The 26,235-nt window shown below is 41.1% G+C and overlaps 1 protein-coding gene across 4 annotated transcripts in view; it reads left to right on the forward strand.

Annotated features, from left to right (window-relative positions):
• The window catches only part of DIAPH2 (diaphanous related formin 2), a 768,551-nt gene that overhangs the window by 235,692 nt on the left and 506,624 nt on the right, over positions 1-26,235 (forward strand). For all 4 annotated transcript variants that reach the window (XM_090061442.1, XM_090061443.1, XM_090061444.1 and 1 more), the window contains 2 exons: positions 12,199-12,300; positions 19,159-19,253. In XM_090061442.1, the coding sequence (XP_089917568.1) occupies positions 12,199-12,300; positions 19,159-19,253 (197 nt within the window). The remainder of the gene's footprint in view (positions 1-12,198; positions 12,301-19,158; positions 19,254-26,235) is intronic.

Genomic DNA, 26,235 nt, shown 5'->3' on the forward strand with positions numbered 1-26,235 from the left:
CAGCTTATTGGCAGGGTGGAGGAGGTGGGAGGGGCGTTCTGGTGTTCTCCTGGGGCTGGGACTGTCCCAGGGCCATTTTGCTTTAATGTCCCAAGTCTCACTTGACTTCCTGCCTCTATCCCAGGCAAGGGAGAGAGTAGGCTGTCAATTAATGGGCTCCTCTAAGGGCATGGGTGGCTAGGGAACAGCCCTTTAGTTATGCCCTGGCTGGAGAGCTTGCTTGTGAACATCTGTACAGTCCATTCTATTAATGTAGCCACAAGTGCTAGTTAGTGTAATTGGGAGTGGTGGTTTTTTGTGATAAAGATACTTGTCAGCTAGATTACCAGTAGCTTTTGTGTAAGGGTTTTGTTTGTTGCTGATATGAGCTGGATTCAAATGGGTGAGTAAGGATGTCTTAGTTTTACATGACTAGCCTCCTGAATTGTTATGCCCCTAACCTAGAATCAATTTTTCTTCATAGTCTAAGCCTTTAAGTGCTATTTTTTTCCATTCTTTTAATCCCGTGTCAATTAAATGTTAAACTGGATTGATGTGTGTAATGTTGGCAGACTTTTCTTATAATTTTTAACAAGCATCTAAAGTAACTTCTAATTCTGTGGAATCTCTAAAACCCAAAACACATTTGTATTCTGTCTTCCATCAACTACATTGTCATGGTCTGGCACCAAGAAATAGGTAAAATAAAGAACACGTATCTTGTTAGCAAAACGTTTTTGTCAATGTCAGCATCATTTAAAACAAAGGGACATCAATTTTCCAAGCTGAAAAGGGTATAAAATTGTTTAAAATAAATAACTACCTTTCTGGAGACCATTAAGTAAACAAAGACGTTGAGTGACTTAGGCGTGTGCCTTTACCTTTCTGCCTGCCACATCTCTCAGCATATTCCATGTTTATGGATGACTGAGTCTTCCTTTTCACCAGTTATACATTTTCCACATATTTGCAAACAACTGCAAAAAATGACAATTGCAAAGCTATCCTCTGACTGAGTCTCAGTAGAAATACTTTCCCTCTTGAATATTTAACTGCCCCTCTTATTCTAACTAGCCATGTTATGTAGAAACAAACGTTTCTGGAGTAGTGTTACAGCTCATCATCCTGTTGCAGTGAGGGGAATTTTCTTTGTTTGGTCACCTGCTTTGTAGCTTCCACGTCAGTGTTTTCCTCTTAATTTTGTACTTGGCAGTTAACCTGTCTTTAACTTGAAGTGTGATCAATACTTGCTTCTTTACTGTTCTAGAGAGGATGAATAGCATTTACAGTTTTTCAATCCTTTTCCATCCCATCAACTGTGTTTATCTGACTCACTTTCATCTGGGATTTCTGTAAGCAACAGTATATCTCACTTTTTTGTTGGAGCCCATTAGAGAGAAGTTTGGAACCTATATATTTTGACAGATACAGCTTTTGCAAAATGTTTGTCTCTGACAGAATCAGAATTTTTCAAGAGATTTCAAATGTGTTGACATTTTAGGTCTATTTTAAGCCTGGTTGAATGCAGCTTGCAGATCTTCATGAAGATTTCAGTTTTTTGGTTTCACAAAAAAATGTTTTGGGCATAATTTCAGTTTTGATTTGAATGAAAAACAGCTTAACTATTTGAAGTACTTTGGAAGTTTCTGTATCAAAATGTTATATTGTAAAACAGTATTTTTCTGGTAATGGAATATATGAGGTTTGTATGCCTTGAAAACTGCATTTTAAGTTATTTAACTTAAGTAAAGTAACATTTTTAAAACTCTTACGGTACATGTCCTGAATTAGCAAAGTTTTTCAGATGCCTGACCATGTGAGCCAGTTCCAAACAGCTTGTACAGTATAGTACACACTTGCTTAAAACTCCAAGTCATAATAATATTTACTCAAAGCTGAATCTACCTACTTTTATTATTAACTTAAACTACAAACATGAATAGCAAAAGGAAGTAATTTGAGGCCAATATGTTCTCTAGTCATATTTATATTCATAATATAGTTATTTTGTTTTGTTTGTTTTTGTCTAAGTTTCTTGCATACCCTCCACAAAAAGTGTTAAGTTAATAAGTGTGCTACTGCTGTAAAGACTGACAGATTAAGAGACTGGGTTATTTGCTTTGTTAAATTCTGTTTTAATTACTGTGGGTGGAACTAGCTGTTATTTCTTTATTACTGAGGATTAGTTTTTGCTTTATTTCACTATGAGGTAAATGACATACAGAAGGATAGGCTATTTAAAAAAATCTTTAAAAAAAAGGCTATTTTCTGTTGTCTTTTCTGTGGGTAAAAATGTTGTATATTTCATTAGCCAGGCGTTCATTATTAATAATCAATGTTAAATTCCATTCCATGGACAGCATCTCCATTTAGAATTTGAAATCTTTATATCCTGAGGAAACTGTTCTCAGATTTTTCACTGTGATTGAATAATCATGCCTGTCTTTAGAAAACAGTTACTGGATTGCATCATGTATTATCTATATCATTGTAAGGTCTCAGTGGACCTCCATTTTTATTCATACACATTTTGCCTGACCAAAGCGTATCTAATAATTTCTATACCAGCTTGTATCTAACTGTTTTTTCCTCTTCTTGTATTTCTCTTCATTACGGTAATATTGCATCTTCAGCCAAACAGTTGTAAGCTGAGATGTATGTAGCTCCCATACTGATATGGTATATGTACCTTCGAGGAAAATCAATGCAGTACCATTATTACTGGCTGCTTCCAGACGTGAAAAAACAAACAAAAACCCAACCCAGTGCTTTACTTTAAGCTAGATACATCCCTAATCTGAGTGCAGCTCATACACAGAAGAGGCATCGTGTTAGTTTGACTCATCTTGTCCAATGTCTGTATAGATTGCACACTTCGATCTTTTTATGACTCTTTTATCTAAGAGCTGATTGAATAGACTTTTAGATAAAATCACCAAAAAGCCCTGCTGAATGCCCAATCTATACCCAGCTCCCCAGTATCTGTCAAACTAACGTGCTCCCTCATCTGGTGAAGTGCCAGTTTCCATGCCCTCCTCCACCTTCCCCCATCTGTCAGCATCCTCTATGTATCTTCTTTGCTATGTATGAAAAATTTTGTTCGAATCTGGATATAAATGCTAATAATCTTTTCAGTGTAGTTTTTTAATGTAACAATATCTTCTGAATCTTATATAGTGTAACAAAAGAGTCAAAAGTTCTGAATTGTTCTATGTGGCACAGGGAAAACTGCACTACTATTTCTTATCCAGATCTCTGTAGAGTAATTGCGTTAGTACTAGTTTTGCCATGATGAGATGTGTTCTGTTAACCTAAATTGTGTGTATCTCTTGTTTTATTGAACATTTTTTTAAAAACAGAAAATACCTCATGTAGTGGTTGTGTGCTCAGCCATAACACTGAAGTGGGGAAAATGAAGGGGAAAAATCTAACGTTCTTAAGGTGATTGTCCTCTCAGCTTGCACTAGCGGTATGTAGGTTCCCCCTATTCTCAAAAGATCAGATTCTGCCCAGTTTTTGAGGCCGTGTTTTGTTTTACACAAGGTAGTAGCTGCCATGAATTTCTGTATAGATAGAAAAATAATCACAGTAAGCCATTACCTTCATATAGGAAACATTGCATCTCTTTGCTTCTTTAAGCATCAACTAAGTAAAATCTATTACAGGTTTCTCTGACATTATGTATGCGAGGTAAATTCACTGTTATGTAATCAGTGTGGTGGAAGCCTGCCCACAGTCAGCTGCTTTGTGCAGTGCATTGTGGGAGTGACCCGCACCAAAATATAGTCTCCATGGATATGTGCTCCTCGCTCACTGGCTGCGACATGTTTCTGTAGTTGTCATCCTCATTATGATAGTGCCCTGTGCTTGTGTGTACTGTTTGCTGTTGTTGAATGCCAAAATTGCCCTGTAAAGGTGGTAGAAATGGGTCTGGGGGTCAGTACAGTCAAAGCTTTGGAACGTATCCCTATTTGTTACATTGCAAAGTGGGTTCCCTTTATGTGAATTTGAGTTATGCACCATTTTCCAGGAATGCATGAACAGCATAAAGAAAGGGAAACTTGTATAAGCTGATCCAAATAAATGAATTCACAGGCATACTGTTATATCACATCATTAAGGACTTTCCTATCTCAGCATCTATTACCAGGAATGACAAATCATAAAGCATCTTAAAACGCACTTTAAAATGGAGGTAAGAATCTGTCCAAAACTTTTGGTAGATAATGCAAATGACTCTAAGACTTCACTTTCAACTTCTGCAAGGGTAATTTGAGATTTGCATGTTTGCACAGCAGACTTGTCATAAACCAGAAAACTTTACTATCTCTAAAACTGATGGGTACAGCCACAACACATAATGCAGCAGAGTTCTGCTCCTTAAACCATTCCCAGCAGTCTGTAATATATTTGTAGGTTCAAAGGAAGTGGTTGGGTCTTGAAGCCTCTCTCCATGTCAGTTTGCTGGAGTTCAGAGCAAGACATATTTGCCTTTTCCAAAGCCTCACTTTGCAAATGGTTACTGATGGCACCACAGTGATGTACTGTTTCTGTGACTAAGGAGCTTTTGAATCATTTTTGTTGCATCAGGAAGTATTTTATCATTTGAGTTTTTGAGTATGGGTTATCGCACCATTCCAGTAGCATTTGGCTGTTCAAGGTTATAACACACACAGGCAAAATAGCAGGAACATAGCAGGGCAGCTTGGTATCTAGAGCAGCAGCAGCACATGGGCAGTGTCAGTTCCTGGACTTCGGTGCTGATGGTGTGGCTAGTTGACAGCAATATTGGCTGTTTTTTTGTGTCTCTTCTCCCCCAAAATTGGTGCCTGGGGCTGCTGCCCTGCTTGCCCCTCTTTAATTAAGCTATGTCAGAGTGGCTCAACTGTGTTTTTTGTAAACTGTAAATGTTTTCTATAAGCCTTTTGTATCATTAGTCATGTATAGGGGTTTTCAACAGTAAGCCTTGTAACACTGAAAGTATCTGAGATTCTGCTTTACAGGAAATAGGAGTTTGATATCTCTCTCTAATACCTTCCTCCTTTCTTGGATGCCCATTCAGATGTATGTCTTGAAATCTTCCTCCATGGGATTTGCTGACATGGGTTTCCTCACTTGGCCCATGGCTATATATGATCCCTTTATCTTGTCAGTCTTCCTAATGACAATATTGGCAAAAAGAAGTAGAGAAATGGGGTCCTTAGGTCAGTGATATGGAATTCAGCCCACATTTTTACTACTTTGTTATACTTATGCTACTATTTTTAGTATTCTTTATTGTAGACATGTCATTTGGTACAAATTGTGTGATTGAGGGATTAAGAGCAACTGTTGGTGATGAACCCAGAACCAATGCCTTTGGTTAGGAAGTGTGCCTGTAGATTCACTTGGGCAGAGCAGAGTCGGGTTCTGGTTGGCCCAATAATGTTTGGTCCTCGTTGGCCCAGTCCCCACTGCAGCAGTATAGAGATATTCCCTAACTTAAGGTAGAGGTGTGCGCTCAGCAGACTTAGTTGATTCAGAATAAGTCAGATATTGAATACACTGGGGTCAGATTCTGTTCCATCCACTGGAGTTCTAAATGCTCTTGGGCACCAGGAAGGCAATTGTTTGTTCTGTTAAAATTCCTGAAAAATCCATGAATATATCTGCTTTTCTAACATGCAGTTGTACTTCTTTGAAGATTTGAATAGCGAAAAAGCAGTGAGAAGGAGGACACATCACCTTTTGTATTAACAGTTCAGAGGGTCAAGGAGGGTGAAAGTACATTTATGCACCTAAGCTAACTACGATCTGACCCCTGGTTTATGTGCATCAAGAGTGGAATTTATGTGAAAATATATTTCAGAGAACTATTGTTACAGTAACATTTTCAATCATATCAGGTATACAGTTATTTAATATTTTCCATAGTTTTCATGGTTTAACTCTAGTTAAAGTTGTTAAGGTAGATAACTAATTTCTATTTTCTTCCCCCCCCCCCCCCCGCGTGCGCGCACACATACATATTTCCATTTTTGGCATAACTGCTACTTTACCCTTAAGTGTGACTGTATGCTTTTAACCTGACATTTAAAATAGCTTTTGCCTCAGGTATAGGTGGGGTTTTCAGTGTTGCCCTAAGTTGCACTATTAGTCACTTTTATAAGCACTAAAACCACCAAATAGAGAGAGAGACTGTTAACAAACGTATTAAGTCAAGCTATAATACTTGCAAAAACTTAAAGTCTTATTTGATGCTCTTAAGGCTGTTAAACATATTACACTGGTAACTTTTAATGGTGTTTAGTTATTGAGTTAATGAACAGGTGTAAGACTACATTAGTTATACAGTTGTTAATTTTCAAAAACCGTGTGTGTACAGATTTTGGTCTTAATTCAGTCTCAAAACCTTTACAACATGATTGTGTGTTCCTTGTCATTAGTACTTTGATTTTTTAAATATATTTTAAACTTCTAAAACACTTTGACTCGTATTGTTTTCTCTTCAGGCGCTAAACAGGTGTCAAACTGAAATTGTCTTTTTTGTGGGATATATGAGTTGGTTCACAGCTGTAGGCATTGCTGAAGATGCACATTTCACAGCTGCACATGCTGTACAGAACATATAAGAATGGAATGGAAAACAATCTCTTACAGCATGTTGCATCAGCTTTTTTTCCTTTAGCTTTCATAAACAAATGCGTTATTACTCACAAAATAGAATCTAATACCAAGTGAAAACAAAATCTTGGTTGCTTACCAACATTTTTAATTTAGACCCTCATGTTGTTGTTCTGTGAGTTGTTGTCAGCGGCCTAGCTGAACTTTCTTTTTTTTTTTTTACAGTTTCATTAATTTTGAGTCACCTTATCTTTATTGTTTCCCCTTCTTAATGAGCTGGAGTGAGGAGAAGAAAGTGTTCTGGTGTTAAAACTAGTCTTATGCCTGAACATGCAAAAGTTGAAGAGTGGCAAATGACTGGTCTATTCCATTAGTGAAGAAAGTTTATTAATAAAGGTTCCTTCTCTGCTTCCTAACTTAGGGAAAACAGCTTTAAAACAGTAATTATGGTATTCACTTCACTGTGGAACATTTTGTAGAAAACTAAAATAATTTGAATATAGTAATCGGGTAACCAGTATAATCCACGTATTCAACATTTAACTAAGCCAAACTCCCACCCTCCAAAAAACCCAGACCACCTATTTCCATGCCCACACCTGCAGACTGCCATGCATAATATTCCTATTTGCATGCTGTATTAAGTTGGAGTAATACTGCACATTAATATAATATCTCACTTAAATTGCTTAATTACGGTACAAAAAGAAACAAGTATGTGGTCAAAAATAGTTTGCAAGAAGGCTTTTTAAATTAATAGTAATAATAATAGTAACAACAATTCTGGTTTGTTAGTCACATGGTTAATCCTTTTATTGCAAACTGCTTAACTGCATGTAGTGTCAGTTTACTAATCTGACTAAATATAAACTATTTTCTTTCCATGTCTTTTCCAAAAATGAGTGAGGAAGTGACCCTCCAGATATATGATAAAGGAAGCTTTATGGAAACTTAAATTATTTGTTTTCAGGTCCTGCCTGAACAGAAAATATTTCATGGCATTTTCCACCATTCATACCTATTCATTTGTGATCATTACCATAAATTTATTATTGTATATTGTGCTGTGAGTAAAAATACTTATGCTGCTTAAGCTTGCTTTAGCATATGTGTATTGTCTGATAATTCAACACTAATACTAGTGCCAGTTTAGACTGTACAATTATTTTAATTATTATATCTGATAATGAAAACAAAAACAAAAGTCCCATTCTGTCCAAACAGAATATATTGCCTGCAAGAAAAATAAAGCAAAACAGATATATTGTGGGTGAGTGTATGCATGTGCGTGCGTGCACAGAGATACAGACACTTTCTTTCATTCAAAAGATAGCACTAACGTAAGATATAGTAAGAGGAAAGAGTACCAGTGAATAGACTTATAACTGGTTTCCCATTGTTCCATTTTATTTGTGTTTAGCTGGTACAGTGTTAATGAATAGTACATTCAGTGTTATCTTGATAAACTGTATTTAAAGTTTGTTACATATAATAGATAGAAAATTAGTGCTGTAGTATGTACCTGCTGGAAATACTACCAATTAATAGAGAAGACATGTAGATACAAACATGACAAAATGATTGTTTTAGTAAATTAAATTGGAGAAGAGGCAACAAAGTTTAGTTTGTTTATATTGGTATGCATACTCTAGTTCTAAAGTAATACATTTTTACATTATATATTATGCATTTGCCTTGTTTTAAAAAAAAAGCAGCAAACCTCTATGGAAATCTCTTGTTAGTCAATGAATACTTGAGCATTTTTTGACATAAAAAGTCAGAATGACTATAGCAACCATAGTGCTGTTGCTAGCCACAGTTTCATGCAGTTGAAATTTATGTTGATACGGTGAAATACTTGCTGAGGGTGAATATTTGATAATCCGTTCCTGAGAGAGAGTCTTCCATTATCATTTATATATAGTGTCTGTTGCAGGGGTGGGCAATTATTTTGGGCAGAGGGCCGCATACTGAGTTTTGGCAAGCCATTGAGGACCACATGATAGGCAGCCAGGGGCAGCTAAATATTACTTTTCTAAATTTTTTAGGGGCCCTGCAGGCTGGATAAAATGGCCTGGCAGGGCGCATCCGGCCCCTGGGCAGCATTTTGCCTACCCCTGGTCTATTGTCATATAGTAAATATAATCTGAAAATACACAGTAGTGGCAGAGTAGGAAATGATGGTGGTTTGTACCCGTTAATCAAAATATGCAGGTGAATACAAGACAGGCAGGGGAATGAATCTTTGTAGAAGGCTGCAATTTTAGTAACACTGGTTGAGGGGAGGTTTTACCCAATCTCTCTTTCACATGCCAGACACACACATGTGAATACTTTGAGGCCTAGGGGGCACCTATATAAGGAGAGGGAGAGAGAGTTATGGCTGTATAAATAAGTAATTTACTTGTGAGCTCTCTCATCTTTGCAGTCATGAGGAATATAATGGGTACCCTGGGGAAGTCAGCCCGCAAAGACTAAGAGTCTCCTGTTTTCAAGGAAGAAAATCTACCAACGAAATCTAGACTTATTTACTGCTGAGAGCGATCCCATTTAGCCTTTGGCAAGTTAGAATGAATTGAGTTTTTCTGTATTAACTGGTAATATTAGAATAGTTACTTACCAGTTTCAGTCTAACTCTATTGTAGGAGATACATGGAGAAAACAGACCTTTGTCATTTTGGCCCAGGGATAAAACTTCTTCAATCTCAAACTGTCAGTATTCTGGAAATACATCTTCATTGTTCATAAAAATAGGGAAGGAGGGTCGGGTTTTTATTAAGAAAAGATGGTGCCTATGTGTCCAAGAAAGCTTTGCAATTTGGTGGGAAGGGGTATGAGAGTAAATACGTGGATAAATTGGATGTTAATAGTGAGAGCATATTTACTTAAGCCTGAGATGGTGGCCTCTAAAGAATATGCAAAAGAACAGCATGTTGCAAGGAGAAAGGGAGGAAATGTTTTAAATATAGCTTCACATGTTTTCACAATTCAAAAGTGCTGTATAATTTTATCTAAGCTTATTGGAAGTGGTGCATGAAATGAGAACTACAAACTATCTCAGAAACTAGGTGTAAAACACATTTCTCAATGTATGAGGAACTAAAACTATTGGGAAAACTACATTGCACAGTGAGGAATGTGATTAACTAGCATTTGCAAACATAGATGCCTCAAGTCAGTTATCTGAACACACTTTTGGGCACATGAATAGAACTGAGTTTTTACACTAGTGGGCATTTGTTAATCAAAACCTTAACATTGCTACAAATAAATAATTGATAAAATAAATTTCTTATATTACATCTTTTAAAAGTTGAAATAGTTCAGTACAGCCGCATTAGACATACTGCGTTGTTAACCCTTGAAGGTTCAAAAGCTTGTTGCTTTCAATGACATTAGATGATTATCCCATGATTCTTTATACAGTTCCTATAAATTGTACGTTCTGTGAGTTTTTGGAAGTTTCATCAGTGCTTTAAAGGACATTAATGGGAAGGTTGGTTGTAGGTTTTTTTTAGAGTTAGTTAGCCATGTTGGTTTGAAGTTGGGTGGAAGACAAGATAGATTTATATCTCTGATTTAGTTAACCTGCAGGTTTCTAATTTATCCTGCTGTATATGCCTGACTTTTTTAGCCGTAGTGACATTGACATGATTCAGATAGATTTATCCTATAATCTAACCCTGTCATAACTTTGTTCACTTAATGCAGGGGGTGTCAACCAGGGGTACATGTACCCCTGGGGGTAGTTTGGGAAGGCCCCAGAGGGTATGTGGTAGCGGTGTGGAGAAAAGGGGGTGCTTCTGGTTTTCCTCTGCACACAGGGGACCCTCCACCCCTACCCGCTTGTTGATCGGCTGGGGTACTCCCTGTTTCTTGACCAGCTGCTGGAGGTACACCAAACAAAAAAGGTTGAAAACCTTGGTAATGTATTATCTTTTAAAATGCTTTGGAGTATTAGTGTCTGAATGGGCTATATTTTTTCAATAATTTTAATAGGAGCAAATTACTCCTAACATAACAAATCTTGATTGTCAAAAATATTTCTGAGTTCAGATTTTATTTCAGTTCATTGTTGTTGTTTTAGATGCATGTGTAAAAAATAGATAAATAAAATAAAAACATTGAATAAACTCTCTTGTCTATAGAGTGAGTTAGTTGATTTGTACGCTTTATACAAGAAAAAAGACAGAGAAACCTTTATAATTAAACTTAGTGTAGATCTTCTCCCTACTTAATTTTGAACTTTGGAAATAGAATTATGATCCCAGTGAAATCAATGCCAAAATTCCAGTTGATTTTTAAAGGGCCAAGATTTCACTCCTTGAAGTCAAGGGCCAAAAGGTGTAAGTTTTTTTTTTTGCAAAAAATAAATGGCTTACTTTACTAAAGAATGTGGTGTCCAGTTCAAGAGATAGTGTTGGGAGCTGAAGTTGTTCTTATCTCTGACACAAGAATGATGAACAATACAGTGTGAATGTGGTGTGCAATTTAGACTGCAGCTGAGTACATTCTTGTAGTTTCATGCTTGGAGGAAATGACTGTTCATACATAAGAAGAAAAAATGCTTAGTTTTAAGGTATGTTAGTCTGGTCTCTATGCATTAGTGTTTTGTGTGTGTGTGAAATCTTAAAGTTACACTGTTTTCTGTAAGTGGCATAGTTTAAATCGGTAGTGAGTGGAACATATGTTTCCTACAATGGTATGGCAGAAGTGAGAAATAAAAGAAATGGAAGTGTGATAACAAAGCAGTAGGCCCTCTGCTTAAAGCTTCCTTTCACTTGGTTTCCAGTGGCTAATCAGTGGTTCAAAGAAATCAGATTTTCACTGAAGCAGAAGTGCTACATGTATAATTGTAGCTTAGGAAACAACAATACTACAACTTTGTAGATTTAAGATGGATTTAATTGACATTTGTGAAAGTGCCAGGAAAATATTTAATATGTTTAGTTAGGTAAAAAAACAAAACAAAACTTGAATTTCTTTTATTATTTGAAATAAAATGGCTACTTATTTATTTAAATATTTAAAATACATATAATAATCATCTTAAAGCATAATCAGATGTCAGAAACAGAACTGTTTTACTATTTTTGCTGAGAAGCCTTCAGAATGATATAGCAGATATTAGTGTTTCAGTAGATGGCACTCATCTGCTTTGAGCTGGTTTTGAATCAGAACTATATTGCTGAAGATACTGGAATGAAGGAAAACTAGAAAAAAATAAACCAACCACTTCAGTCCATCCCCACCTACATGTATGTCTATATATAGATGTATATTTTTTTGCAATAGCACAATTATTAGTCAGCTGCCTATTGATTTAAGTTTGTAAACCATGCTTTGTCCTTTTGCTGCTTCACAATCGCACGTGGTTTTTCTGTGCTTCAGAATGTATGTTTCCTTGTTTAAAAGTCTTCAAATATATTGAGGTAGCACCTTTGTTTTCTTTTAAAGTGAATAAAACATCTGACTGATAGGGTTCAGATGGGAAAGGTTTTTACATGTATAGTACTATATTATAATATAGTATATCTTTTATAAATCGTCTGAAATAAATGTGTTTAAATTTACTATATTTGTGAATCATCAGCTCATATATATGTACATTTACAGCTACGAGGGCAGTAGAAGACATGGAGGAAAAGAAAATCGTTATGCCAAAGAAAAGAGGTAAAGAACTGAGAATCTTGGATGGAAAAACAGCACAGAATCTGTGTAAGTAACATTAAATTGTTTACTGGATATACAAGCAAATTTCCTTATGTATAAGCTTAACTGTGTATAAGCTTTCTCATTTCATTCTCCTTACTGTTGTCTCCCCTTCCTCCCCACCTCCCCCAAAAAATCAGTGTTGGGTACTGCTGTTCTGCAGAACTCTTAACCCATATTTATCTTTTATTTGTTTTGTTTTTTATTTTCTTCTGAATTTCGCCTGAGCATTGCTTTTCCATAACATAGGACATCAAGCTAGGGGGAGTAGTAGATATGCTGAAGAGTAGGGCTTGGATTCAGAGAGAGACTGACAAATTTGAGGATTGGACCAAAAGAAATCTCATGAGGTTAATAAGGACATATTCAATGTCCTGTACTTACGATGGAACAATCCCATACACCGGTATGGGCTGGGAACTTGTTGGCTGAACAGCAGCTCAGCAGAAATGGACTTGGGAGTTAGTGGACAATAAGCCAAATGTGAGCCAACAGTGTGCTATTGTTGCCAAGAAGGCTAATGGCATACTGGGCTGCATTAGTAGGAGCATTGCCAGCAGATCAAGGAAACTGATTCTTCTCCTCTGTTCAGCACTGTTGAGGCAATATTTGGAGTACTGTGTCCAGTTTTGGGCTGTGTCCACTACAGAAAGGATGTGGACAAATTGGAGAGAGTCCAGCAGAGGGTATCAAAAATTGTTAGAGGACTGGGGCACATGACTTCTGAGGAGAGGCTGAAGGGAGCTGGGTTTCATTTAGTCTGGAGAAGAGGACACTGAGGTGGGATTTAATAGCAGCTTTCAACTGCCTTTAGGGTACTTCCAAAAGGGATGGAGCCTAGTCTGTTCTCAGTGGTGGCAGATGATAGAACAAGGAACAATCAATGGTCTTAAGTTGCAGCAAGGGAAATTTATGTTAGATATTAGGATAAGTTTTCTTACAAGGAGGGTACTAAGCACTGGAACAGGTTACCCAGAGAGATTGTGTAATCTCCATCTTTAGAGGTTTTAAGACCTGACTAGACAGACTCTTGGCTGGGATGATCTCACTGGGAGTGGTCCTGCTTTGAACAAGGTGTTGGACTAGATGACCTCCTGGGCCAGGTATAAGCTGCGCACTTTGAACTCATATAAGTATTTGGAAACTGATCTGTACTCTTAACCGAGCAGAAGTTCAGCACACATGGACTGGTTTAAAAGTGGTGGAACCCAGTCTAAGATTTGCCCCCCTCCACCAAAGTACAAATGTATGTTCTGTGTGCTACCGATCAAAACTACGCCGCTTACAAAAAAACACATAACTTGTGCTTTTTGAATATCTGTACCTAGCTTTGATGTCCCTAATTTTCTATTATTCTATTCTGTAATAGATCAGAATGTAGTAAAATTATTTTGAAGTTTCTCCAGTCCTTATAGTGGGAGAAATAGTATTTCTGTAGTAAATGTTTAGGCCTTTCCTTCAGGTTTGGGAGTCAGTACCACATGTAGAAGCAGTGGGTGAGACTTTTTTTAAACATAGCTTCTTTTAGAGTATAACAACTTTACTATTTGGGGTCAGCCTTCAAGCCTCCCGGAGGCCCATGCCTGATGCCTCTCTACACAAAAATCTCTCAGTGCTTGACTTTGGAAGGTACCCCTTAGGCTCATGGTCTTAGGTCAGACCAGCCTCCTAGGTCGTCTCTCTCTGTCACGTACTTGGAATACATTCACTCATTACAGGCTGCAATACTGTAATACTCTTTGAAGCCACTATAAAACTATTACTGTTAAATGCTGCATGCATGTGCACAGCAACAGCATGCATGCAGGCCAGGAATGCAGCCCAGCAGCTTGGAGAGCAACGTCCAGTGAGTAAGTCTGTGGTGGGAAGGGGAATGGGGGAGGGAAAGGGTATGGGGGGACAGATTGAGGCCCTCATGGTGGTGGCGGGAGTGGGGCTTGGGCTGGAGCACTGCACAGCAGGGGTGGGGTAGGCAGGGGTGCTGGAATGGGGCAGGCACTGCACAGCAGGGGTGGGGTAGGGCAGAGGACAGAGTTACAGCCACCCCAAAATTCCCTGTAGCCACCCCATACCCCCCTCTCCCAGTGCCACCATGTTCTGTCCTGAGCATAGCCTTGGTCCTGGCCCCTCGCTGGGAAGAAGCTGGTGCAGCCTGCAGTAGGCAGCCTGCCTTCACCCTGTGCACAGATAGGGGTGGCACATACCCACTATGTCTCGCCCAGGGGTGTGTGCAGCGGCGGGGAGCTGGGCTTCCTGGACAAACTGCCTGTGTCTCTGTCCCATACCCTCCTCTGCCCTGGCTGGGCAGCCCCAGCCCCATTCCCTCTTTTGCCATGGGGCCTTAATTTCCTCTCTTCCCCCATGCTCCTCACCCCTTCCACTCATATACTTAACAGCCAGATGCTATTCTCCAAGCTGCCAGGCTGCATATCAGCTGTTGGATCGGTATCAGCTGACATGGCTGGTTAATAATCATTTACAGGTATCAGCAAAAAAAAATGATGCACCCCTAATGTCTGGCTCTGCTTTTTGATTTGGTCACTCCTGGATGTCCTTCACATATTTGTTCTAATTTTTTTTCTCATCACCAGAAGAATCATAATCTGTTTACCCTTCATGAGTACTCCTGAGATGACTGATAGTTCATTTTTATATTGAAACTGTGAAATGGGAAATTATTTTTTCCCTCCTTATTGTTTGTCTTATTCCTTGCAATGTTTCATCTTTGGCTGTTTACATTACCGGTTCATCTGAAATGCCTGGAGTTATATAGCATGATGCTTTCTTCATGTTCACATGTATGGTTAAGGTTTGTTCCAGACCATCAGATTTTGCAGTGTTTGATGGATAGTATTTTACTGAAACTGAAATGGTGTCCAGGTTGGAACTCCAGGGTCATGTCATACTTCTGTAGTTTCAAAAGTAGTTGCTGTATCTTTGTGCATCTCCAAGAGCCTTTTCCTTTTCCTTTTTTCCTTTTCCTTTTTCCTTTTCCTTAATATTTCAGTCAGTGGCTTGTGATCTGTTTGTGCAGTGAATCTCTAACCATGCAGTAAGTCGTCAATTCTTGCACGTCCATAAGCCAGGTCAGGAGTGTCTTTGAATTTATGAGTATAACTTTTCTTTACCTCTCATATCTCTAGATGCATGAGACTGGCAACCAATCAATTTCATGACACTGTAATGGGTGCTCATAGTTCATTTTTGGAGGTATTCTTGGAGATTTTGATGTTTTCAAGGGGTCAAAAACATAACAAGAGAAATGCTGCTAATACGTGTTTTAGATTATTAAATTCACTTTCATGTTCTGGCATTCAGGCCTATGCCATGTTCTTGGAGAAAAGATGCCTTAAATGAGTTGTGTGAGCTGTGTAGTTAGGGATAAACTTATGGGCATAATTTGGTATTCATAGCGATGTTTGAATTCCTTTTTAATGTTCAGGTTTTGGCATGTTCAGTATTGCTTGAATCTGAGTCATCAAGTAAAATTCCCTCTGAGGTCAGCTGCTGACTAAAATATGTTATTTCTGTTGTCTGACATTTGTCTTTATTCAGTTTAAGGTTGTTAGCTCTTGCAACGTTCAGATTTTTTCTCAGTCATTCTTAATGTGTGGTGGCAAATTATTGTCATCAGCAGGGAGCCAGGTTTTCAGTTTCCCACAGAAAAAATGGAGAAAACCACAGATTCCCTGGTTTTATCCGAGAAAATGTGGATTTTCTTTTTTAGCAGAGAAACCCACGGATTTCCCCCTTTTGTAAAGAGCTCTGCTGGCTAGTAGAGTTCCAGCCTGCAAGAGCTGTTTGCAAAAATGGCAGGGGGAGGGAAAGGGCGGAGCCTGTGGCTTTTAGTCGGTTGCAAGGCTTAGGTCAGGCTCACTTTAGTCTTAGAGGCTGTGAAGTGGTAAGTGGGGCTTGCAGGGGTCTGGGGGTTGCAGGGCAGGGCTGGGGTGGAAGCTGGCTGGGGGCTGGAGGAGCAGGCAGTGTCGGGGCAGTATATGGAGTGTCCGGTCAGCGCCTCCATGTGCAGCTTCCCTTAATGGCTGCTAGAACTGCTTTGGTTTCACGTGCCCCTGACCAGGCATTCCAGCCGCCAGTGGAGAGGTGTTGGGAGTTCCCAGCTGGCTCCACATCGCCTTAAGGAAAGCGACACATGGAGATGCCAGTCACTCCATGTTGTTCACTATCGGGGGAAGGAGGGACCTGCACCCCCAGATCTGTACAGGGGCAGACTGCGGGCTCAAACTTCTGCCCTGTTTCCTTCCCGGAGGGCTGCTGTAGCCCTGCAGGCAACACCCAGCACAGCTGGGAACAGCAGGGCTGCACCAGGATCTCCTCGTCCCCACTGGGACAGTGTGGATTGAGCAGCCACTAAGAGATCCCTGTGCGGCTTTTCTGTCCCCAGCTGCCTTGCTCCCCTCCCCACGACCCAATTTGTACATAATTGGAAGATACCTCTTTCCTCTGAATACATTTTCATATGATGCTGTTTGTGCTTCAAATTTGGTTCAGTTCCATCTTCACTACCACTTCTGTGTGTTATTCATCCTCCAGTAAGACCAAGTATCTCTCATGTGTATGAGCCTAAAACTGTCTGCTTTCTTCTGCGTGCCATCGCGGACACTTGATCCATTGTTTTATGTTTGTATCGAAGTGCTAAGGGTTCACTCATAAAACTGGAATGGTCCATTCATTATAGTGTTTCATAGATACATTAGATTCTTCCACTTTTATGGTCCCTCTGCACTTTTCTATTTTATTTTTTTGTGATTATAATTTCTTGTGCCTCAGTAGCATAAGTGCCATTTGTCTGCATTTTAATTGGACATACTTAGTTATTGGGCTCTTCCTTAAGTGTACTCAGGAACAGTTTTCCTCCACACTTGAGTGTTTCGACACTTAATGCATATATTTTTCTACCTTCTTTGCATATTTTAGTATAATGGTTCAGTTCATTATAGTGTCTGCTTTTCTGCCTGGATGATGGGCACTTTCTATATTTACACTGGTTGCCACAATGCTTGCATTGTCTATTGTTTCCCAAGTGACTGTTTTTGTCCAGCTTAAATTTTGTGGACTTTTCTTTTGCTGGTTTAGTGATTGCACTTTCTGTCTTTTCTTATATGTCTTTTTACTTGTGCTTCTGCTTGTTCTGCAGCTTGACACATACATATTGCCTTTTTCTGATATCAGGTCTTTTTCTCTTAGCAGTTAGTCACAGACCTTTTTATTGTAACATCCCAGGATTATCTGGTCTGTAATGAGAGAGGTTTTGGTTGTGTACACATTTCAAATGCCCTGGGGGAATCATCCCAGGGTTTTTTCGTTTTGTTTTGTTTTGGTTGTGGGGGAAAAACTTTATCTAGAGACACCTGAACAAACTTTCACATACTGAGCCCCTGAAAAGGACAGAGCTTGTAATGCTGACACTGCACAGACAGGGGGCCTCAGTGTACACATTTTAGTATGCTTTTCAGACTACCTTAGTCTGTCTGGACACAGATGGCAGCAGTGCACAGGGCAGCCCTGATTGAGTGTCACAGACTGCAGAGTGTTAGCCAAAATTCAGTGAATGACCATGTCTCCTGAGATGAAGGGAACAAAACATCCTGGGATGATTGAGGACTGTGCTGTGGCTTGAGAAGAGAGTGCATACAATTTGATCTCCCAGAAAAAACTCTCCCAGATCAGCCATTTTTGCTCTGGGAGAAAAATCCTGAACATCTGTACATTGTGCCCCCTCCACACACACATATACACTATCAATAGTTACAAGCTGTCTGTGGTGTTCCATATTCACAGGACTGACTTCTTTAGTTTTAGTTCTATGGCACTGATTCCCCTTCCATTTGTCTTCTCATCCTAAACATACAAGTAATACTTTTTTTCTAGGAACACAATGAGCTTCTAACATTTTAATTATTTTTGTAAGGCTTTCCTCTTTAGCCTTTCCCCCCTCTGTATGGTGGGCATTATACACATCCAGTTCTTCATTGTCTATATCTGTTAAGAGCACAGTCATCTTTAGTTCTTCCTTTAACTTATCTGCCCCTATGGTTTTCATATACAGCAGAAATTACTGTTTGAACCCTTTCCAGCCATTTTCAGCATTCTCCTTGATTTTCAAGGATACTGGGAGGTATACTTGCAGTTTTATAGGCTCTGCAGCAGCCATTTCAGGTACTTCTTTCATTAGATCTTTCAGCACGTTGTGCCTTCCACATCTGACACTGTAGTATCTGGAGGCTTGTACTGTGGAATGATTCTGTATTATATACAGAAATATATATACGAGTACTTACAGTAAGAGGTACAGTGAATTGCCTGCTCCTCTTCTGTCACCCAGAAGTGGCTGCTGTTTTCACCAGACTGTCTCCTGGGAGGTCATGCTTCTTGGACACTGTCCAGGAGGGCTTATTCTGTCACATAGTTGACCTGAGATCCTCATAGGACTTGCTTCAGAGAATGCTGTGTGCTGGCAGGTACAAATTATGTTCAGCAATATAGTGCTCAAATTATATGTATATATTTGTGAACAGGACAAGGGTGGTTAGCAATGCATTTGAAAGTCTTTTATTTATAGAGTAGACCTCATATGTAGAAAAGCAGTGTAAATGCCGTACTGACTATTACCATTACTTAGAGCAGTAAATGTTAGATTAGTATCTGGCCTGTGAGTTTAAATGTGGACATCTTAAATAGAAATATGGTTGGGAAGACCAATTAATTTTGCTCACATGGAGCCTTCTAATGAACAATCTTAGATTTGTTAGTGCCTTGAATTTGAGTTGAGCTATTTCTGTATTCAGTTTATGATTATTTATATTTTGACCTCTTTGGTTTTAATAGCTTACTTTTTAATTTCAGCAATCTTTCTAGGATCTTTCCGTATGCGTTATGAAGAAATAAAAAATATTATTTTGGAGGTAGATGAAATGAAGCTGAGTGAATCCTTGATACAGGTAAGTGAGAATCTCATCCATTATCTTATGGGTTTGGTTTTACTCGCATTAACTTATTTAAAAACAAAATAAGCTTTCATTCAAGAAAAATGCTCAAGACGGTACAGTTGTCTGTTTATCAGAATCTAATATATATTCCTTATGTGTTCATTTTTATTTTTGGACATGAAGAATATAATCAGATGTAATGGACTATGAATTGAGACTATTGACAAAGGGCACTTATATTTGCTGAAGTCTTTTTCCTTTTGTCTTCATATCAGTTTACCCTTTCAAAAAGAGAAGATGACATAATAAGGATTAAATAGTCAAATGGCTAATTAAGCTATCTTTTACTTGTAGCATATTTTGGAACATCAGGTTTTTTCCATTTTTCTACCTTCTGGTTTCATAAATATTTGAGTACCCAAGAAGAGTATAGAACATCAGATCTTTATTTCTTCTCCTGCTTTCCCTCTGGGATACTATTTAAGTGTTGACGACAGCATATATTTTAATGTTCTCACTTCATGTTAAATGCTGGTGATTTTCTTTGCAACTTGTGGGAAAAGGATGCTATTTTGGTTTTGACACCTTTATATGGTACATCCTAATGTGCTGTGTCAGTTCAGATAATGCCATCCTCCAAATTAATGACCCCGAGTGTGGACTGAAGAATAAAGTACTGGGTTGAACAGTTTAGGCCACCATAGCTGGATCCAGACGTACGGACATGTGCAGTTTGTGGTACTGTGAACCTCATTACGCTGCTACGAACTGCATATGTTGCATGTTAAGCTGTTCATGGTGCTGCTAATTTGCAATGCTGGGGCAAATTTTGCTATTGGGGCACAGCATGCCTCAAGATGGGAGCTCCATGTGTCTCAGGGCAGGGAGCGGTTGGCTGGGGAGCAGGATGCCTCCAGACTGGCTCTGCATTTGCTCTCCTGTCTCCATGTTCTTCTCCCCAGCTGGCAGGGGCATAAGATGCCTTAAGATGGGAGCTGCGTGCTGGCTAGTCCTTTTCTGTCACAACCTGTGCCCTAGCCAGCCCCCGTGCAGCACATGGAGCAGCAGGACCCACTACAAATCACACAAGCAAGGGAATGCACAAAGTGTCAGCACAAATTTGTGCTGCTGCAAACATACGCCCCTGCTCATGTAGACACAACCCATGGTTTAAACCACATTAAACCATCCTAGTTTTAACTGCGTTGAATTTTGGCTTGTGGCATGTGTTTTGATTAAATATGTATTGCTCATTAGTACTTTACACATATTCAGATCAAACCTGTAAGAAGAGAAAACTAAAGATAAACTTTTTAAAGTTCTTGAAAGAACTCTTGCTGCTGATATTCTGAAACAGTACTTGGCTTATGAAAAGTAAACAAAATCACTGCACTTTACATTTCACTATCTTCTTCAGTATTTTGCTTCAGAACATAGATCTTTTACCTATTTCAGTATTAAGCATTTTATTGCACAAGGCTGCCCAATTGATAGCCCCAATTCTACATGGGCACTTCTTTTGATGCAGAGATGGCTAGGGTACGGTCTTAGAGTTCCTTCTCCCCTGTTTCCACTTCCAGCTGTCAGGGTGGCATAGTGGGAGAGGCCAGTGTGCCAGTGATATAAAGGAAACCTTCGGTATTTGCGGGTTCAGTGTTCACAATTTCAGACATTTGCAAATGCTGAACCTGCATTTTAAATACAATTTAAACAGTTACTGGAGCTTCTCAGGAGCTCCATGCTTGCCATTGCTGGGCTCCTGTTGCCAGAACTGTGCTCCCCCCAGCCGTCAAGGGTACTGCATTCATGCACACAGACTGCGTTCATGCACACAGTGCCCTGTTCATGGATTTCGCCATTCTGAGGGATCACGGGAACGTATTCCCTGCAAATGGCGAGGGTTACCTGTATGTGCAGCAGGGCTCCATGCACTGTGCATACAAAGCGGGGGAGAAATGGGTTCACCATGCTGTGTGTGATGGCAGAGGAGAGAGTTGCATGCTTGGAATGTGGAGCTGGGGTGCATGTACTGTGTGTGCAGTGGGGAAAGGGGCCAGGTTAATTATTATGGCCCTCACAAAGAGAGGGAGCCAGCCCTGGTGAATGGTTGCAGCCCTGGAGGACCTTACACTTGAGGAACGATGCTTTTTCCTTCCTTCAATATCGAAAGGGTGCATGTTTATATTCAGAGGCATGCTTTATATGAGGAAATGCAGCATATTTCCTTTTTATACCAAATATTGTCCTTAGCTTGTGTGTGTGATATATTTCCCTCTGTGTACTTCTCTTAACCCCTGTTTAATGCTTATTTTACATTGATATAATTTAATGGGTTCCACTTAGCGAGTTTCGCTATAACGCTCGTGGTCATCATCTTGGGTCGTTAAAAACAATTGTGGTTGCCATCTTGGGTCATCAGATACTTTCAGTTTTGCTTAATGCTCAGTTTTTCAGGAACCAATTAAGAGCACTAAGTGGGGGTTACCTGCAGTTTGAAACAAGTAGGGCAGTAGTCTCCAACCTTTTTATGAAGATCACTTTTTGGCACCCCAGGATCCGTACCTCCCCCCACCATCTCCTGGACAAGTTGCCTGGGCTTTGACCCCACTCACCCAGCCCAGTCTGGGCAGCAGGGGGCATGGCTCAGCCCAGCCACATGTGTCCTGCTGCTTCCAGTTGTGGAGTCTCTGACAGACTGAGATCGACTGTCAGAGGCTGTATGATCAACTGGTTGGTGACCACTGAAGTAGAGCAGTTCCAGCAGTTTTCATGGATGAAAATGTATAAATAAATTTGACTTGTTTGGGAGACCTTACAGGATTTGTGGATTATATACAGAAAAATGAATTGATGGCTATTAATGTATTATAGAAGAAAGTAATAATGTATTAGGAGAAGCTGACATGGATGTTCTTGGGATTTTTTCAAAATTTCATATCTTAGATAGCTGCCTGTGATTGCAGGGGCTGGACTCAGTGATTCAGGTAGACCAGTTTGGCTTAGTGTTTCTTAAAATTAATCATCATACTGAAAGACTAGGATGACCTTGAAAATTATAGCAATTGGATACAAGTTTCAAAAGGTAAGATTGTGCTGTTAGGGACTTGGATGGATGGATGGATATTTGTGTGTGTGTGTATATATATGTGTGTATATGCGTATGTGTGTGTGTGTATTATGGTTGTGTGAAACAGGCTGTATTTGATTCTGATTTGGATTAGGATTTGGCCTGAATCGGGGACAGTGATTTGATTCATCAGTTCAGATCACTGTCCCTGATTCAATTCAGCTGAATCCAAAACTGAAGATTTGTTGCCAATTCAGAGAATCAGTGATCTGACCATAGACACAGTTTTAAATGTTTTTTCTACATATCTCAATGTACCAGGTGCGGCTTGTGAATGCTGCAATGCTGGGGCACGTGGAACATCCCACAGGAGTGTGCGGAGGCAGGAGGGGCACGCATGCTTGGCAGTGAACGCGGAAGTACTTCTGGTCTACTTGTGGGTTCTCCGCCAAGCGCATGGAGGGCCCCTTGGCCCCCCCCAAATTGGCAATTGGCCATGGGGGACCCCAGGTGTTCCCCCAGACCCGCAAAGAACCAGTTGCAAAGCCAGAGAGTGTATGGGGGAGCTGTGCATGCTCCCTGGCAGAACCAGAAGTGCTTCTGGTCCGCTTCAGGTGTGCTGCTGAATGCACTGGGGAGCCGCCCACGCTCCTGTGGGACACTTCATCTGCCCCAGCATCACAGCATTCACAAGCTTTCTGGTACCTTGAGGTATGTAGAAAAAACAGTTAAAGCTGTGCCTATACCTGACTCTTTCAGAATCTCTCTGAATCTTTTTGGAGGGTTCCGATTTGATTTAGAGAGATTAAAGGGTCTTCTGATTTGATTTGGATTTGGAGATTCAGCCACTGAATCGGGCCAATTCTTTGCTGAATCAAATCGGGGATCGAAGCTTGCACAGCCCTAGTGTGTGTATAGATATGTGCAAAGCAGCAAGTATTCAGTTTAGATTCAGCTGATTTGGAGGGACAGTGATTCAGTTTGGCCAAAAGCTTTGGAGATTGGTCTGCCAAATTGGGCTGAATCTCCTCTGAATTGAACAGGCAGTGTTGGCAGAGTTGGCAGTGGGGGTGTGGCGGCAGTGACCTGCTCCCTCAGCCCCCTCCGTGGCCGTCCCGTCTGGCCCCAGCTTCCCAAAACTTAAAAAAAAAAAAAAAAGCCCCGCACTCACCAGCTGTAGCAGTGGTGATGGGGCCTCTGGGGTGCCTTCTAGCAGAGACCCCCTGCACAGCACAGGGCAGAGGGTACTGGCCCCCCCAGTTGCCACTGACCTGGCAGCTGTCGCATCTCATGGGTGCAGTGTGGCTTGGCAGGGTGCTGCACAGTGTCCCAGAGCTGGGGTGGTTCCAGCGATCACCCAGAGGCCGGCAGTGCTCAGCCCAGGCAACCTCAGCTCCTGGACAGTGTGGAGCCCTGCAGTACTCTGGTGAGCTGTGCAATACTACAGGTGCTGTGCGGGTGCCAGGTTGGGGGAGGCAATCCCTGCTGCCCCCCACTGCCCTGCGCTGTGTATGGGGGTTCTGCCATGAGCCCTTAGAAGCCATGGTCACTGCTGCTGCATCTGGTGAGTGCAGGGCTTTTTTTTTTTTTTTAAATGCTGGGATGCTGGGGTTGGGTGGGGGAGTGGGCAGGGGGTGGGGCCAGGTTCAGGCCACTTGAGAGGGCTGGGGGAGCTGGCGGTGGATGAGGCCAGGTGGGGGTCCCCCCCACGGTACCCTCCCCAGTCCTCCAGCCTCTCTCCCCCACTTACCAGTACACAGCCTGGGTCCAGCTCCCTGTGGCGGCGAGCAGGGACTGCCCATATCTCCACATCTATTTGGACCTTTTAATGGGTCTGCTGATTCGATTAGGAGATTTGGCCTGCAAATCAGGCTGAATCTCCTCCAAATTGAATCTGCTACCGAAGCTTTACGCAATCCTAGTATATGTATATGTAACACACATTTTACAAAATGCATGTGTGTATTTTTTCCCTTTAAACTGGGAGCTTATCAGTTGAAAATAATGGAGGGAGGGCAGGAAACCCTGGGTGTATTAATAAGTAACAAGATGACCATGAACTATTAGTGTGATGTGGCTTTGAAAATGACAATCCTAAAATACATCAGATGAGGTATTTTTAGAAGCGCTAAGGTAGTATTAATGTTGTTTCAGAAGTCACTCTTGAGATCTCATGTGGAATACTTTGTACAATTGTGCTTGGCCGTGTTCACAAATGATAAATTACAGCTGGGACCAAAGTAAAGGAGGTGTACAGGCAGTGGTCAGGTGAATGGAGAGCCATCATATGAGTGAGAACCAAAGAGCTTGGCTTATTTAGAACAAAATGGAGGTTTAGAAGCAGGCATGATTTCTTTTTACCAATGTATTGCAGATGCAATGGCAGGATAGGCAGGGAAAAAACCTGTTTAAATAAAGAACAGTAAAAACTACAAAATGGTGTCTGGCCAGAGCAGCCTGCTGCCACTACCAGGCCCTGCTAGGGTCAGTGCAACCATAGCTGGAGCAGGGCTGGAGCTAAAGGTTAAGTTGGTGGGGGGCAAAAGCAGCAGTGGGGGATCAGGTGCAGAGGTAGGTACCAGGGGTCAGGGTGGTGTAGGAATGGTGGGGGGCAAGTAGTAGAAGTGCGGATGGTGTCGGGCAGGAGACGAAGCCAGTGGTAGGGAAACAGGCAGCAGGGAGCAAAGTACGGCCATACAAGGCGCAGGGGCAGCCTTGTAGAGCCCCCTCCCACCTGCCTTCTTACTGCCTTTCCCCCAACTGCCTATGCTTCTGCCACTACTTTCCCTACTTGCAGGGTTGGGAGGATAATGACAGATTTTAAGATTACCATCTGTGACAGCGGGCTAGCTCAGGGCTGGGAAATGATTTTGGCCTGCCCACCTGTCTCTGGGCTAACTACTTGCCTTCCTTTTCTGCCATGCTTTCACAGTAATAATTAAGATGTCAATCAGGTGGGAGGCTGCCCATTTACTTGCTGTGGTGGTAAAGGCATTGCACATGGCTCTGACCTTCCCTTGCTGTGTCCCATGCCTTGCAGATGACAGCATAAGTTGATGATAGTTCTGGCCTGTGGCCAGGCCAAACTCTACCCCTTGTAGGGCCTCTAACATCCAACACATATGTTCTGCCCTACACCAGACCCCTTTCACACCACCCACTCTCATTGGGCCTCTTACATACTGTCTCTTCCCGGGCCACTTCCAACCACCTGCCTTACTCCATGCCTTTCGGACCCTACTCTGTGCGGCACTTCAGGCTTCCCTATTCACTCTCCAGCTGGGGTACACGCATCACTTCAGGCCATCCCCTCAGAGGTCCTACTCTGTGACCAATGACCTTGTGCTCTACTCGGGGCTGAACTGGGCCACTGACTCCTCTCACACACAGCACTTCAGGTTGACCGTGCACCCTAATCTGCGAGGGCCTCCACATATGTATGCTTCCTCACTGGGGTCACTCTGTCTCTGCCCCCTCACTGGAGCCACTGGGGTCTTTTACCCTATGGGGCTGAGGTGCCTCTCACTAGGTGTGCCTGGCCTCATGTCATAGGGGCCTTTCATCCTATGGGCTCAGGTGCTTCTTCCTAGGCATGCCTGGCCCTCTGTCATTGAGTTCTTTCACCCTAGGAGCTCAGGTACCTCTCTCTGGTTGTGCCTGGCCTCATGCCCATCCCTACCTTGGGGGTAACCCACCAGGATGTCAGGACTGGGGTTTTAAGGTGCCTCTACCTGCCTTTTACTGGGGAGGCAACTGGCCTGGCATTTCTGGGGAATTGCCCCACCACAAGCAGTCCCACCAGGCCATCCTTCCCCAGCAGGGTACACTTTCAAGGCATAACCAGGGCCTGGAGCCTCTTGCAATCCCCATAATTCCTGCCCTTACCTCCGAAGATGTTCTGAGTATGAAAAATGATAATGAATTTAT

This window comes from Crocodylus siamensis, chromosome 8 (assembly GCF_052110815.1).
Source record: "Crocodylus siamensis isolate JL-2025a chromosome 8, ASM5211081v1, whole genome shotgun sequence".
NCBI classification, from domain to species: domain Eukaryota; kingdom Metazoa; phylum Chordata; order Crocodylia; family Crocodylidae; genus Crocodylus; species Crocodylus siamensis.